General features: G+C 36.5%; 1 protein-coding gene across 6 annotated transcripts in view; it reads left to right on the top strand.

Moving 5' to 3' along the window:
* Positions 1-16,581, top strand: part of LOC107680625 (rap guanine nucleotide exchange factor 2-like) — a 142,817-nt gene that overhangs the window by 70,282 nt on the left and 55,954 nt on the right. For 5 of the 6 annotated variants that reach the window (XM_016476612.1, XM_016476609.1, XM_016476607.1 and 2 more), the window contains 2 exons: positions 5,312-5,479; positions 10,273-10,290. In XM_016476612.1, the coding sequence (XP_016332098.1) occupies positions 5,312-5,479; positions 10,273-10,290 (186 nt within the window). The remainder of the gene's footprint in view (positions 1-5,311; positions 5,480-10,272; positions 10,291-16,581) is intronic. The other variant, XM_016476608.1, reaches the window with a different exon arrangement.

The raw sequence follows: 16,581 nt of genomic DNA, 5'->3' as shown, positions 1-16,581 counted from the left end.
TGCTGTCAGAGAGTGAAAGTGCGCTTTCATCCAGAGCATCTCTCACATGTTCCGCCATGTGCTTCTCGTCCGCACGCACGCATCTTTCACGCAGCACACAGCAGTGTGCATTTTGACCAGTTGATGGGAAAAGTATTCTTAAAATGCATTCAAAATTCTGAATAACTTGTAATATATAATTATTCACGGTATTTAGAAGAGCCCACGATAACAATATCGTGCATATTCATTACCGTGATATATCGCATGACCGAAAACCGGCACAAGTCTAATCACACTATGTAATTGCTGTTTTGTGCTGTAGTTTCATTCCTCTTCCCCAGTGGTTCCCACAGTGTGCTATGCTTTACCCCCAGGGTTACACACAAGGTCAGATTTTACATTACATGGGCAGATAACAATTCCAGCTCTTCCCAATGCACTGACTTAAAAACCCTTTTCCGAAGAAAATGTGATGGTTCGATAGGAAACGATGGTCGACTGTCAAACAACTGACTGTTACTTTGCACATAAGCTGACTAGTTTATCTAGGTGGTCTTATTTTTTGATGGTCTATTTCTTTGAGATAGAAACACTCTAAAATGTTGTGCATTTGACCGCAAAGACATGTCTTATATACTGTAAATGCCTAAATGCACCTGAAATCAGCTTTGTGAATATTTTAACATACTAAGTACTTAAATTCAGTGTCTTTTTGCTATTGTGAACTATAAATATTATTTAAATATTTAATGAATATAGCAATCAATATTTGTGGGATCTTTTTTTTTAGACTGATGGGGAAAATAAAGTGGCTGTCTGAACACAAGCTACAAGCATTTACTGTAGACGTTTTAGTAACAGCTATATTGAATTTGTTTATATTTATATTAGGAGAGCAGTTTAATTGTGTGCTTTCTAGTTTTGTTTAGCATCAGGTGAGCCAGACTAAAGTTACATTTGAGAATCACTGCTATAATGATAAATGGCATATACATGTTTCTGTACTCCTCCACTTCTGTACTCTCTTTCTCAGTTTGAATTTGGCATCTTGTTTACATTTTACCACAAGCAAATTTCATTGTGGATTTGTTCCTCTTAAATTACTCAGCCCACTGCGGTAAATTCAGTGCTCTCGCCTTGCCAAAAAACCTAAAACGATTATATTTAGGAACCCAAGCACTTCTGTGCGTCCTAATATATTCCATATTCAGTTCATGATGTATGTTCATGAGTAAAGAAAGACCCTCCTTATCTACATTTGCAGCCTCGGATTTGGTTAAGCTCTCGGGGTGGCATGGAAATATGCCTACATGTGACTCAATGGGCTCCTATATATGTTTCTGCATGTTGAGTACACTACTGTTCAAATGTTGGTGGTCAGTAAGGTATTAAAAAATAATACTTTTATTCAGCAAGAACACATTTATATGATTGAAAGTGACAGTAAAGACATTTAAAATGTTGCAAAATAGTTCTATGTCAAATTATTTGTTCTGTTAATCAAAGATCTAAATCAAAGTTCCTCAAAAAAAAAAAAAGCAGCATAACTCTTTTCATCATTCATAATAATAAGAAATGTTTCTTGAGTGCCAAATCAGAATTTTGGAATGTTTTTTTAAACATTGAAAATCTAGCTTTGCTATCACAGGAATTAATTGCATTTTAAAATATATAAAAAATAAATAAATAAATAAAACAATAATAAAAATGAGCAAAAGTATTCATGTTTTTTTTTTTTTTTTTTTTGGGCAAATAAATGCCACCTTGGATGAGCATATACTGTACTTTTTTCAAAAACAAAATCTTGCCGACCCCAAACTTTTGAATGGTAGTATGTACAGTATATATAGTCATGTGAAAAAGTTAGGACACCCTATTGAATTCCATGTTTTTTTGTATCTGGAGATAAAAGATTATCTGGTCCTTGGAAAGTCTTAAAATTTGGAAATAAAGCCTCAGATGAACAATATGACATGACATATCACACCGTGTCATTATTTGATTAACAAAAATAAAGCCAAGATGGAAAAACCATGTGTGACATAGTTACGACACCTTATGATTCAGTTACCTGTAGATCCAGCAATAACTTGAAGTAATCATTTTCTGTATGACTTTATCAGTCTCTCACATCATTCTGGAAGAATTTTGGCCCACTCTTTTTTACAACGTTGCTCCAGTTTATTGAGGTTTGTGGGCATTTGTTTATACACAGCTCTCACCACTGATTTCAGTCAAGATGAGCTCTGGACTGTGACTGGGCTATTGCAGAACCTTGATTCTTTTCAGCCATTCTGTTGTAGATTTGCTGGTGTGCTTGGGATCATTATCCTGTTGCATCACCCAATCTTGGCCAAGCTTTAGCTGTCGGACGGATGTCCTCACATTTGACTCTAGAATACTTTGGTATACAGAGGAGTTCATGGTCGACTCAATGACAGTGAGGTGCCCAGGTCCTGTGGCTACAAACCAAGCCCAAAATCATCAGCCCTCCACCAGCATGTGTACAACAAGCTGATATGCTTGTTAGGTTTTTACCAAACGTGGCGCTGTGCATTATGGCCAAACATCTCCACTTTGGTCTCATCTGTTCAAAGGTCATTGTTCTAGAAGACTTATGGTTTGTTCAGATGCAACTTTGCAAACCTAAACCGTGCTACCATGCTTTTTTAGATAGAAGAAGCTTTCTTCCAAACATGCCATACTTGTCCCATATTTTTTCTAACTGTACTGTCATGAATTTGATCATTTAACATGTTAACTGAGGCCTGTGGAGCCTGTGGTGAAGTTCTTGGGTTGTCTGCCATTTCTCTGAGTGTTACATGGTCTGATCTTGGGGTAAATTTGCTGGGATGTCCACTCCTGGGAGGATTGGTGTCTGTTTTGAATGTCTTCCACTTGTGAATAATCTACCTCACTGTAGAATGATGGACTTCAAATTGATTGGAAATGGCCGTATTACTCTTCCCAGATTGATGGCAGCAACAATTGCTTCTATAAGATCCTTGCTGATGTCTTACCTCCTTGGCATTGTGTTAACACTCACCTGAAGGCTCTAGACCAGCAAACTTGACAAAACATCTGCTTTTATAGAGGTGCTCACACTTGTTGATGATCAGTTAATCAAAGGCATTTGATTAGCAGTGCCTGACTGCTACTTACCCTCTTAATTCTTATGTTAACAGTAAGGGTGTCCTAATTTTGTCAAACATTTTGGCTTTATTTTTGTTAAATAAACAATGACACGGTGCGATATGTTATGTGTTGTTGTTCATTTGAGGTTTTATTTTCCAAATTTTAAGACCTGGAAAGAACCAGTTATTTTTATATGTTGTCCTGATAAGGAAAACCATGGAATACAATAGGGTGTCCTAACTTTTTCATATGACTGTATGTAGCTCAACCCATAGAACATGACTCCAGCAACATCAGGGTCATGGGTTCCAATCCCAAGAAATGCATGGACTGATAAACCATATAGGCCTAGTTAAAATGCCCTCTAAGTCTATGGCCCTATGATTTCTGAGATGCGGAAAATGCAGATGGAATCGCGGAATCCAGTCATAAAAATGCAATTTACTGTATTATGTGGAATGTCACGGAATTTGCCAAATATTGGATGGATAAATCAAATGTGTAGGTCAGTACACTTAAATCAAAATGCGATATGGACTAGTTTCTGTGAATATTAAGCTGCAAAATACTATTTAAATATGAATCCTGCATGTTATGCGTGTCTCTGTGTGAATGAATGATGCAGGTGCACGGTTTCGTTTACTACACACATACTGACGCGCGCATGATACTCACAGTGTTTTCAACCTCTACCGCTTCAATATGAGTACATTAACTCATGAACATAATCTCTTGAACTGTTCTGAGAGTCACTTCATGAGCATTTTACCATTTATTTTGAGAAAAACTATCATCAAATCATATAAATAGAGAAACTTAAAGTTTGGTTTAACTTGAAGAAACTGTGACAGAAATATATGACAATGTAATGATAGCAGTACTACTACTATTACAATTATTATTAAAACATTATTTTTAAAGAAATATTTACCAGAAAAATTATTTACCAGAACTGTAGCTTTTTTTTATTAAATCAATTATTTAGAGATGCTTTTGATGATTCAAATTTAATGAAACCATTACAATGGAAACCAGAGAATTAATGGAAAACACAGAATTTGGTAAAAATAAAACAAAATTTGTGGGAGGAAAAAAAAACATATTTCATAGGGCCTTAAAAATTAAATTTTTGTTAAACTTTCAATTAAATTGCCGTTAAATTGTGTACATTTTATGATTTCAATTAATTAGATTTTTTATTAATACAATTTGATTTAACCATTAAAACAGAGTCTAGAAAAATTTAAATTGAAAAAAAAAAAAATGAAATCCAGAAAAATTGAATTTGGGAAAAAATTCAAATGGATTTCATAATGGACTTTTCTCTATAAGTCGTTTAAAAGCATCTGCCAAATGCATAATTGTAATCTCCTGTTTGGGAGATGGCCACTGTCCTCGACAGTTGATGGTGCCCTTGTTGGGTAACTCATCTGTTATTACTGGCCGATGCTGCCCTGTAATTACGGGCCGAGGCAGGATATAGATACTGTACTCTCACTCGCTCACACCGCCCAATATATTCCCACTGCTTCGCGCTCGCCGGCAGTTGCCATAGCAGCAGTTGGTACGGTAGCGAGAGATTTGATGTGTAATCCCAAAGGCAGAGTGGGTGTGAAATGTGAGGCTGCAGCAAAATAAGGCATAGGGATAATCATGTCACTTTTTATGGCGTAATGTCACAGTGGCAAGCCCTTTTTATATGCAACTTATCATATCATAACCCATCATGTGTATGATGATGCCACCCTCGTTCACAGTCATTCAGAGTCCTGCCATGGACAGTTTACACGTTTTGATTTCATTTTTAGGTGTCACAGTGACAGAATACCCAGCAAAGATAAATAATACATATTGATCCGGTTTGGTTTTTGTACATGTCTGCTATTTGAACTCTTAATTTCAAGGTTAAACCAGCATAACATGCACAACTCGGCTCCGAAAGCCCCTTGAAAGCTGCTCCTCTGAAACTACATCTCCCCTTTTCTACCTTTCCTTTCTGTCTGCTGTGCGCCTCTCTTTGACGTAGGTGTTTGAGGCTCAGCCCACACACACACACACACACACTCACACACACACAGGCAGGCTCACACACCCACTTCTATTTTTACACAGCGCCAGTAAGAGGGGTGGGAGGGGGTGGGGGGTGAGGAGAGAGAGAGAGGGAGTCTCACTCAAATCGCTCCTCCGTTTGCAGGTGGACTATATGGATGAGAATGAGGAGTATTTCCAGCGGCAGGCATCGCACCGACAGTCCCGCCGAAGGTTTCGCAAGATCAACCAGAAGGGCGAGCGACAGACCATCATCGACACCGTAGACCCCTATCCCGCCGGCAAGCCGCCCGTTGCACGGGGATACCATACGGTTAGTTGTATGCTTTAATTCTACCTGTACAGTTTCTCTTTTGCCCCTCCCCCTGCATGACTGTCGGCGTTCCTGGTCCTCACCTGTCCGGCTTTGCTTTCCAGTTTGTTTACATGCTGGCAAATGTGTCATTGCAAGTGCTTGTTTTTTTGTTTGCAATGTTATTTATGCATAGGGATGGATGGTATGGTAAAATCTGATATTACAATATCAGTGATTTTAGATCATAGTATCATAATATAGTTATTTTCAGTTAAGAATGGTATTAATTATCATATAGTTATGCTTATTTTTTGGATAATTCAATGAATTCAACAAGCAAGGATGCATTAATTTGATCAAAAGTGACAGGAAAGACATTTATAATTTTACAAAAGATTTATTTATTTTCAAATAAATGCTGTTCTTTTGAACTGTCTATTTATCAAAGAATCACCATATTTTTCTGCAAAAAATCTTAAACTGTTTTCAGCATTGATGATAAGAAATGTTTCTTGAGCACCAAATTTTACATTTGCATTTTAGAATAATTTCTGAAGGATCATGTGACACTGATAATTCAGCTTTGCAATAGATATTTGTAATATCTATACTAATAATCATGCAAGTTTTTTTTGATAACCCAATGAATTACTTTATATACATATATTAAAGCTTTATTGGAATAAAAATGATCTTTATTTGGATGCAGACCAAAAAGAAGATATTTTTTAAACAAATGTTATCTGTGCACAAATAGCTTCACATTTTATAACACAACTCAATAGTATTAAACATAATAGTCAAGAGTCTTAATTCTGACTGAGTCACATTTAAAGCTGTAAAATAGCTAATATGTGCAAGTTCATTGCTTTTTGTCACTTTTATGTGCAAATAATGATGCTAATATATCTATGGTGTATAAATGGTTCAGGAAATTCTGTACCACTTGATGCATTTCTAACGTTGCAAGGTATATACTGTCATACCGTCCAGCACTGTCTATGCATAACGTTGGCTAGTAATATATTCAATGTATTTGACTGCTGCAGCGAAACAAAACATAAGCTAACATTTCTTCACTATAACCAGTGCAGTGCATCAGATGCGCACCAAAATGTTCCTCTCACAAAACTTGCGCTACAGGAACATTATGTAAAGCTTTAGATTACTGAAAGACTACTGGAAGTCTGTTGGCACTCTTTTTGGTAACATTAACCACTTCTCTTTCCTTGTATTACCAATGTGAAAGGAACACGATTTTTGTCTCCTACCTATGAACTTTGCTCTGCTACTATATTTGCATTTGTTCTTCTGTTACTGTAAGAATCTGTTCATTTAGCTAGCGCAGCCCCATCCTCATGGGGTTGTTCATTTATTTGTTTTATCTTCTGCCTTAAAGGAATATTCTGGGTTAAAAACAACTTAAGCACCAGTGGCAACTAGTGTTGCAAAAAGGTGGAAAATTTCCATTGATTTTAGGAAACATTCCAGAAATTTTGGAAACTTTCAGTTTTTTTTTTTTTTTATATTCCAGGGATTTTTGGAAAGTTTCCAGAAATTTTCCACCCCTTTGCAACCCTAGTGGCAACATCATAAGATTTTATCAGTTTGTAAAAATTAACAGAAAAAAGTATTTACAGTTAGGAAGCTAGCAAGTGTGCAGCACTGCAGATAATTTTGCAGTCATTTCACATACTGTTTTTCCGCCGACTACAGGTTATATGGTAAGAAAGCATGCATTTCGCATGTAGCCAATGACTTTGAAAAAAATGCTGCTCAAAACTAAAGCCAGCATAGTACATTATTTTATAAAAAGCAAAAAGCTAGTCTGAATTTTTAAAAAGCAAGTTTAGGTTTAAAATGGGTGCTGGCTCATTATAAAATGTAAAAATAGGCAGTGAAATCTCTCTTCAGCTCATTACTGCCTCTTTTACACTAATGGACGAAAAATCAAGTTGGCATCAAATAACCCTCATCCCTTACTTTTGAACTGTTCTTTCAGTCTCTTAAATGTTATTTTTACCTAGCAGCAGCGCAATTTGTTTGTGCCCATATGTCCAAGGTGCTTTCCTTGTTTCCATTAAAGCTGCTCATTTTCCTTGTTGTGCTGTGGTGGCTGATATATGGTCTCTCTGTAGGTGTTAGCTGGTGTTCTGCCTATGTGTTTGCAGTCAGTATGTCGTGTTGGCTGAAGATGTGCTGGTGTTTTATGCACTCAGTCCCCACTGTGCTCTGGCCAGGTTGAAGTGAGAATCCACTGCACTGCTACAATCTGTATGTGTGATATACCTCGAGCCCCAGCTGAGTAAAGAGACAGAGCAGAGGGAAAGAAAGAAAACATTTATGTATTTGTATATTTACATTTGTTCAGATTAAATAAAATATTCAGATATCCAATATTTACATTAGTTATCAACCATAATGTTTTTTTTTTTCATTCGATAACTGTTAAAATTATTACATTTGTTTAACTTAATCTTGGATATGTGGTTACACCCTTGGCTGGCACCAACTTTTGAGACTTTTTAAAGCTGAAGGTCAAGTTTATCCTCTTAATATATCCCAATGCTAACACTTATCTTTTCAAATTTGTCATTAATTACTGTTATGTTATTACATTAACCTGCATTAAATGAAGTATTGGCATTTTTTTATTATTTAATTTTGTTTTGATGATGACATTACTAATGGATACATTTTATTTTATATTTAAGTTTTGTTTTTATATTTATTATTATTTGCTGTTATTACATTAACCAGTATTAAATTAAGTAATGGCACAAATCTCTTTTATTTTTAATTTAATTTAATTTAATTTTATTTTATTTTGATGACATATTACTAACACATGCGTTTTATTTGATATTATATTTTTATATTCATTATTTATTTTGTTTTATTAATTTATTACAAAGGCAAGCAAATTACAAAGACAAACATAATTTTTTTCAGGTCAGTTTTGATGTGTCTTTCCCTCTGCACCTTGTACCTTGAGAGAGAAAAAAAGGTTGTATTTTATTCTACTAAATCTCCAGCAGTTTTGACAGCAAGACTCTGCCTTCATAATGTTTTGAGCATAAATCTTGTGAATTTCTGACACAGATGCTTCGTGGAGGTTCAAATCTGGACCCTCACTTAGACACATTCCTGATTTTCCCCCCCAAATCTGCTGCAGTTCATTCCCAGCATTCCTCCCATTCCCCCGGGAGAGAAGCCAGTGTTCCCTCAGCTTGTTTGGAAATTTTTGTTTTGTTTAGTACAACGAAATACGTTAAGCGTCATTGAGCTAAATTGTTTATCCCTCGAGATACATTAGAAGGGGACGCCAAAATGATTCCCACCATTGTATCTTCTCAGCTGCACAGTTTTCCCAAACAGCTCCCTTTTTGTTGTTATGGTCTGTGGGAAGCGATTTGGACCGTGTTTTTGTTCTCAGATCAGTGGTAGCAGGCTAAGAAAGTTCACAGTAGCATCTTCAAGAGGGACCGCAGTGCATTGGATGTTAAGCTGACGGGCATTCCAGCTAATCCGTGAGTTTTTGAGAGTGCTTCCACAGTGGGATTTCCATACTCAGACATAGCCGAAGGTGAAAATTCACTTCACAAACATTACATCATGTATCAGCCTTGAGTATCTCACATAACCTTATAGAGACTTGCTGACTGGCATTAATTTGATTCAATTTCTGGCACCAGAGTGAAATAATTGTACTCTGCGCTGCCTGCCTCACACAATTGAACTCAAGTCTCTAAGCATTTCTGCCCTAGACGTGATTCAGTTTTGTCATACTGTATTTGGAGGCATCTTGTAGATGCACAATGATTCAAAACAGCTCGGAGACAGATGAGGTAGAGTTCATTCATCTCAGTGGTGTTAGTGGACGCACCGCACTCCTTCTGCACTGATTTAAACAACATTTTTGGATATTACACACACAGTCTGTCCCATGCACACCAAAACAGAAAATTCCTAACGTTTAGAATGTTTTTCATTCAATTTGTTGAATTTACACTCATATCACACTTACAATTGTGCTGTAAACACCCCATGAAGTCAACATTGTAATTTTAGTTCATAGCTTTGAGATAATCTGAATAGTAATAATTTAGAATTTACAGTCTTTTTCTGTCTCCATCTAGATGTAAACTAAAGCTTATTTACTTTTTTATTAAAGGATAAAGCCATTCAGTATGCTGTGCCCAAATTTCCTCTTTCAATAGGAAAGAAAACTGCTCTCGTCAAGCTATTTCATGGAATCTTTAAATGAAATTTGTCTGTCAATAGTGACTTTAAGACCAGTGAACAGTGACTGCCTTGTTGTTGGATTACACTGGGTACCATTTTGTCTCTATAAATCTGTCTTTTTTCCCTTCCTCTCCGGTACTGTGGGGCTTTAATGATCATGAGACCCTCATTCAGTCAATGAATACCAGTTTTTTGCGTCTCCTAGGTTGCTGATCATTGCATTTCAGTTGTTCAATAACTAAATGACCTCCAATCCTTTGTATTTGCATAACTAGCCGCTTTTCCATTCACCTGAAGTGCCCGAGTTCCCTTTTTATTTTAGCTTTGTGGCTTTTTATTTCAGCATCCGCCTCATGTTTCTCGGCTGTGTGTGTGTGTGCATTACCCTCTGTTGTTTTTTGATAGCATCTGAGCTTTTATAAAGGATGTGTCCCTCTCTTCTTCCCGTAGTATGACTTGCAAAGTGCTTAACAGGGTGTCTCTGAGCCTCCTCTGCTCTTCAGTAACCCAGGCTGATAATAACTCTGCTCTTCTCTGCTTCTCTCCTCATACTGGCTCCTCCGCAGGAATGCATTAAGGCTCAGGTATCGTACTTGTTAACTGTTTCTGTTCCTCTGTGTGTGTGTGTGTGTGTGTGTCACTTCCTGCTTAGCTGTGATTATATACTGTATATGTGTGTAGGTTTTATATGTGTGCGATAAGAGTTTATAACCCTGTGACTATAGCAATATAGCTTGTGTCTTGTGTGTGTATTTATGTTGCCAAATTAATGTTTAGTCTAACAGTGATTTAAAGTGGGTGATGCTATATTGCAAGCCTTCAGGTTGCACGCTGAGATTATTGCCTTATAACTAGTCAAACAAACTAGATTTTTTAAAATTTTTAAAAGAATATGTGAGTGGCTCTTGCTGGTGGAGAATTGGAGAATTTGCTGCTAGGGTTCCCGAGGCATTGCTATGCTATTAATGTTTTTTAGTGTGTTGCTATGCAGTTGATAGGGTGTTCAGGGTGGCTGCTAGGTGGTTCTTACTGGACCAAGCCAAACAAGTCTCTATCATGTTCCAGTCCCTAAATATGGCTTGGGTCCCTCCTTCAAAGTGATGTTTTGTTTTGTTTTGTTTTGTTTTGTTTTGTTTTGTTTTGCTTTGTTTTGCTTTGCTTTGTTGTTTTTTGTTTTGTTTTGTTTCAGAACCAACATTATATATTGGACATCAACTGGCGACCCAGAACAGTAACTAAATTTGATGTATATTATGAAAACAATCCTTAAAATCAAACATTCTAATTGTTTCTTCTTCTTCTTAAACATTCTTCACAAATATAAAAATAAAATATAAATTTTGTTTTGTTTTGTTTTCCTGGCTGGCAAAAATCATAATTTCGATAATTTAACCATGTAATAACATACTTTTACCAACAAGCTGCATAATCTGAGTGTCATTCATGTAGCATAAATGGTGCAGGATGAGTTATGTATTGGTTAAGGGTAATTGTTCCACTAACAATTGATTATATTTGCTGGTTCTCAACTAGTTTTGCTTCAGAACCCAGATTATACATTGGACATCAAGTGCCAATCCAGAACAGTAATTCAGTTTGATATTTATGGGAAATATTTTGTATGAAATACATAATAAAATAATATAGAAAAATAAATATAAAATTTTATATTAATATATTTATTACTAATAGACCCAATAATTAGCAAAATAATAACATGACAAAGCATGATATCGGATAATAACATGGACATAGGGAACTGTTTTGTAAAAGCATAAGCAACAACAGAAGTGCAATGTACCCTCCATACTGTTCGAACTAACTAATGTATTAATTTTAGCCGTATTTCTATTTTACTTAATTAGCCATATGATGTCGTATTTTCACCGAAATACCAAAAAGTTCATGACTTGTGTCATCAGTAACTAAAGATTTATTTGAACCATTTGACTCAAAGCATTTTCCCTTATTTACTTTGCTATGCACAATTAAATGTTAAAGGGGTCATATGATGCGATTTCAAGTTTTCCTTGTTTAAACACGCCCCCACATGTCTACGTCACTGTGTGGGAAGATTTGCATAACACCACCCAAATGTATATGCAAAGAAAGAAGGCATAACTTTGATTCTCGCTGTAGTAATGTTGCTGCCGCCATGTCGTGGAGACGCTGTGTGTTTCGTTTTGAAAGTGAAACTACTTTGTTTGGCCTTCCAAAAGAGGACACAACTAGAAATCAGTGGTTAAGTTGTATTTACAACATTGTTCTAGAACAGTTCAACCCAAATATTCAGATGTGAGCAACGCATTTTATGGAGGATGAGGAGTTTCCTGGGAGAGTAGCCTACAATGCAGTCATTCAGTAATCAGTAATTATGTCCCCACTGGATGCAACAAATGCCTCGTTTATAATGGGTTTTATTGGTTTTGTCTCGTCGCTCCGAAGCACGGCATCACAATATGGTAAGGGGTGTAACATTTCCGTCACATGCTTGAGGTATTCGGCCAATCACAACGCACTGGATAGCTGGCCAATCAGAGCACACCTCGCTTTTCAGACCGATGAGCTTTGTAAAAATTTACGCGTTTCAAAAAGGCGGGGCATAGAGGAGAAACAATAATGTACAGTATGTGGAAAATAATGTGTTTTTTGAACCTTAAACCACATAAACACATTTCATTACACCAAATACACAAAATAATGTTGTTTTTTTAGCAACGTCATATGAACCCTTTAAGTTGTATTTTGCCTTTTTTGTTTCATTTATTTTCCCGATGACCCTGTCAGAACAGAATTGCACTAGTTGAGAACAACAGCAGCAATTTAGGATTTCATAGCTAGGCTTAATAGTGCTGCACTACCAAGGCTCAGCCCTTTTTAAACAAACAAGGGTGCATGTAAGAATTTTGTGTTAATGTTTGTCTGTTTTAGCGTGTTATTTAACGCCCTAGGCCTGATGAAGATTGCTGATGGGTAGACTTAGCTGCCGCTGAGCTGATACTTGTTTTGCGGTAATTAGATTCAGTGAGGAGTGAAGCAAAGCGATTGAGAGATGAAAAGTGTGATCGTGTGTGTTAGAGAGTGGAAAAGAGTGAGAAAGAGAGTCTTGTCAGGTGTTCTTGTGAAGAGTCTGCTCTATTTTTAGAGCTGTCCTCAGTGATGGCTGCTGCTGCAGTATACAGCGGCACTGAGACACAAGAGGCCTGCACTTAAAAAGATTTATACCACTATAAACACACACACACAAACATGCAAAGCTATCGTATGGCTTTAGAAGACTTAAAATATACTGTACAGGGTTGTATCTGTTATGGCCCTCAGGGTTTTATACTGTCACAAAATGTATTGTGGTGAAGAAATATCACTAAACATGCCTTGTTTTGTTCATATTTACAGCATGACATTGTAGAATGAAAATTATTTGTATTTCTGCCCTGCTAAACTGTCCATTAGCATAAATGACAGTTGACAGTTATAGCTGTTATGACAGTTATGATAGAGCTGATGGTTTAAACCACACGGACGTTTCAAATGATAACAGCGGGGCGTCGGGTCCAGATAGGCGGCTATCAGCCAGGAGCAGTGTACCTTGCAGAAACCTTGCAGCCCTCCTCGTCCTTTGATCTTGCTGTCTTTTCATCCCTCTTTCCTCTCATATTCAGTCCTTCAGCAGTTTTGTTGTAGATTACCATGCATACATGGTAATAAAGGTTGACAGTTAAACCAGTATGCTGTAAAGTCCCATCCAGTGACCTTTTAGGTTTATGCTTTAACTTTTACACCTGGAACTTTCTTTCTCCAAAGCAAATGGCTTCAGCCTTGCTCTGTTATGGCTAGAGTTGTCTTTTAGAAGTGGGGTTCGTAACAGAATCAAGAACTGATTCATATTCGGATTCATATATGGGTCAAACAAATTATATTTGTAATGTTCAGTTCTGTAAGTGGGGCTTGAATCTTTTTCCTGCTTTCCTATGGCATTACCCTTGCTTGTTGCATGCAACAGCAACAGACATGCAACACAACCAGTAGACTCTGATTGGTCAACAAATTAATTGATTTCTCATTAATCAGTCTCAAGCTCATGAGTTATTGGTTTGAACCAGTCCTCAATGGTTCAAACCAGACTCACTGAATCAGTTGAAGTGATTATTCACTTAATAACTGAACTGCACATAATTGTTTAACTTTTTCTTTCTTACATGTTGAGTACTTTCTCTACCTGACCAAAAGAATCATTCATGGATTCAAATCTGAACCAGAATCGTTCATTTTTTTAAATTCCCATCCCACAATTTCTATAGTTACGTATTTTTTAATGTTGACATGTTTACAGAAAGTAACTCATTATTTAGATGAGATTCTTCCACTCAGTGTTTTATTTAAAACAGACTGATTACATATGCAGAAAATATGAATAATACATATATGAGCCATAGTTTTTATATGTGTATGTTGTAGTAATCACACATCAGAATGCAGTTGCTCTACTTCTGGAAGAGGGGGAAAACACACACTTCCTTCATTGGGTGCTGTTACGTTGACCCTCCGCACCTTCACAATTACCAGAAAGCTGCATCTCACTTCACCATTGTTATGAGACCACCAACTCTTCCTCCTGCATTATTTCTTTAAGAAAGTCACTTCAGCTCTCTCGCTGTAGTAGGAAATCCTCTTCCTGCATCTGTGTTTTGACAGGAAGCATCCAGGATTGAAAGTGCACTAGTGAAACATGGATGATATGAGAATCAAGTGGCACTCATGAGCTAGTCAAGGCACTTTCTCTTCCTCCACAAGATTGAACACCTTTGTTGTCTGTAGCATTGATCTTTAATTAGTCTCATGCTAAACATATCCCTCCAAGACATATCAACTCTGCTTAGCCACATGCTAAGATAGAAAACACACACTTGCCTTTGGTCAATAAGCTACACAGCTATAATTTGGATGGAACGACTTCTAAAAATGTTTTAATGCATTTTGGACTTTTACACATTCAAAACATGTCAACTGCTTGAAAAAAAAAATTATTCTGCCAAATAATAGTTAATTTGATTTACTATGGTTGCCAAACACTAGAGGCTAGCCACTATCTGCATTTTTTTATGGAATCTCTTCACAGTGTAGATAATCTTTTTTAATGGCTGATATACATCATAATTTCAATGCATAATTTCAATGCAATGTTGTTTAGCAAAAAAGCAACCATAAACGGCATGCCGGTTAACTAACAGGCTAATGGATTGTATTACTGAATTGAAAAGTTGTTTATTGTAAAAGATGAACATTAATTAATCATGTTATGTTGATCATTGGTGTCTTTTGCTGTTTGGAACTACTTTGTCCTGCCCAACGTCACCCTTTAACCCATTGTTAATGCATGGCCTATCTTGGTTTATTGCTTTAATAACATATAGGTCATTTGAAGTTGCTCTCCTTCTCGTAGTATAAAGGCAGTGGTCCTTATTGTTATGCATGTGGTGTTCTCTGTCTACAGTCTTAACCAGCCCTAACACTGCATGTTAATTACTGTGCAAGTCATTTAGAAGATTACTCCATGAACTAAGCATCACTATAGACATTTTAATGTAATGAAACAGGTTAATTGAGTTGTTAGTTGGACTGGGTCTTATATCACAGTATGAGTAATTATATATCATGAAAACAATATTTATATCAGAATATAATTATTTGCCCGCGACCCTTTAGAGGATAAGCGATTTGGAGAATAATTGGATAGATGATGGTAATTATTTTGTTTTTGTAATGGTTTATATTTTTGTGATTTATATTATATTATAGTGTAAATTGAATCATTTGCAAATAGTATGTCATCTAATTAGATTTTTTTGGAGCAATTTAATGGACACGGATCAAAAACAGATTCTAATCATGTTGTGCATGATTTTAAATCAAAGTAATAACAAGTTCTTCCTTGTCTTGACTTGTTTGGGACACATTTTGCTTTTTGTTTTTGTCACACACGTTTCTTCACCATGTTCACGTGTAAATAATGTAAAGATAAATTAGCCAAATAAATATACTGTATATTAGGGATGTGCTTCTCCAATGCGATACGCATCTCGATGCATAGTCAACAATACGATACATTAAAGATACATATGAAGCTGCAACCAATGCAATGCGATACGATTCACCCGTATTATGATTTATGTTTTTTTTTTACCGATGCAAATATGTTAGATCGATGCATCGCGATACAAATGCCAACGTATCCGATGTGTCCAATGCACACTTTTTTTTAAAATCAATGCATCGCATCATTAACTTTTATGCCGATGCACCAATGCAAATTAGTGAATCTTACCATACCTACTGTATGTACCACAGTATGAACAATGAATTTTACCTGGTATAGACCACCCAGCCTTATTTATTAGCATATGTTATACTTATACTATATTAGATGTCACAACAAAAATGAGTGTTTGCATTTGCTTGTCAGAGTAGCAATGAGCTTACTTGTCACACTGTAGCTGTGGTCTATCCTTCTGGAGAATGAGTGCAGTCTAGACCTACTGTACTCAAATTTTGAAAAGGTTTGGCGTGAAAGGAATGATCCGGAAGAGCTTCAGTCGATGTTAATCCTATCTGTCTGTCTCTCTCTCTCCTTGTCTGTGTCTTTCTTTCTCTCTCTCTCCCACTTCCTCTCATTTCCTCTGCATCCCGACTCCCTTGTGTATAGGCTGGAGAGGGATCTTTGACAGTTGTGCTGTTTTCAGCAGTAGAGGGATAGCAGTAGCTTTTCAAAAGGAACTAATATCTCGATTTGTATTCTGAAAAGCCTCTCAGAGCTTTGTAAGAAGCATGATATATTTTGCCTACATCATCAGTTCACAAAACCACTGGGTTTTCCT

Source organism: Sinocyclocheilus anshuiensis, unplaced genomic scaffold, assembly GCF_001515605.1.
Source record: "Sinocyclocheilus anshuiensis isolate Anshui unplaced genomic scaffold, SAMN03320099.WGS_v1.1 scaffold328, whole genome shotgun sequence".
Lineage (NCBI taxonomy): Eukaryota > Metazoa > Chordata > Actinopteri > Cypriniformes > Cyprinidae > Sinocyclocheilus > Sinocyclocheilus anshuiensis.
Note: the sequence above shows the minus strand (reverse complement) of the source record. Positions and strands in the feature narration are given on the sequence as shown.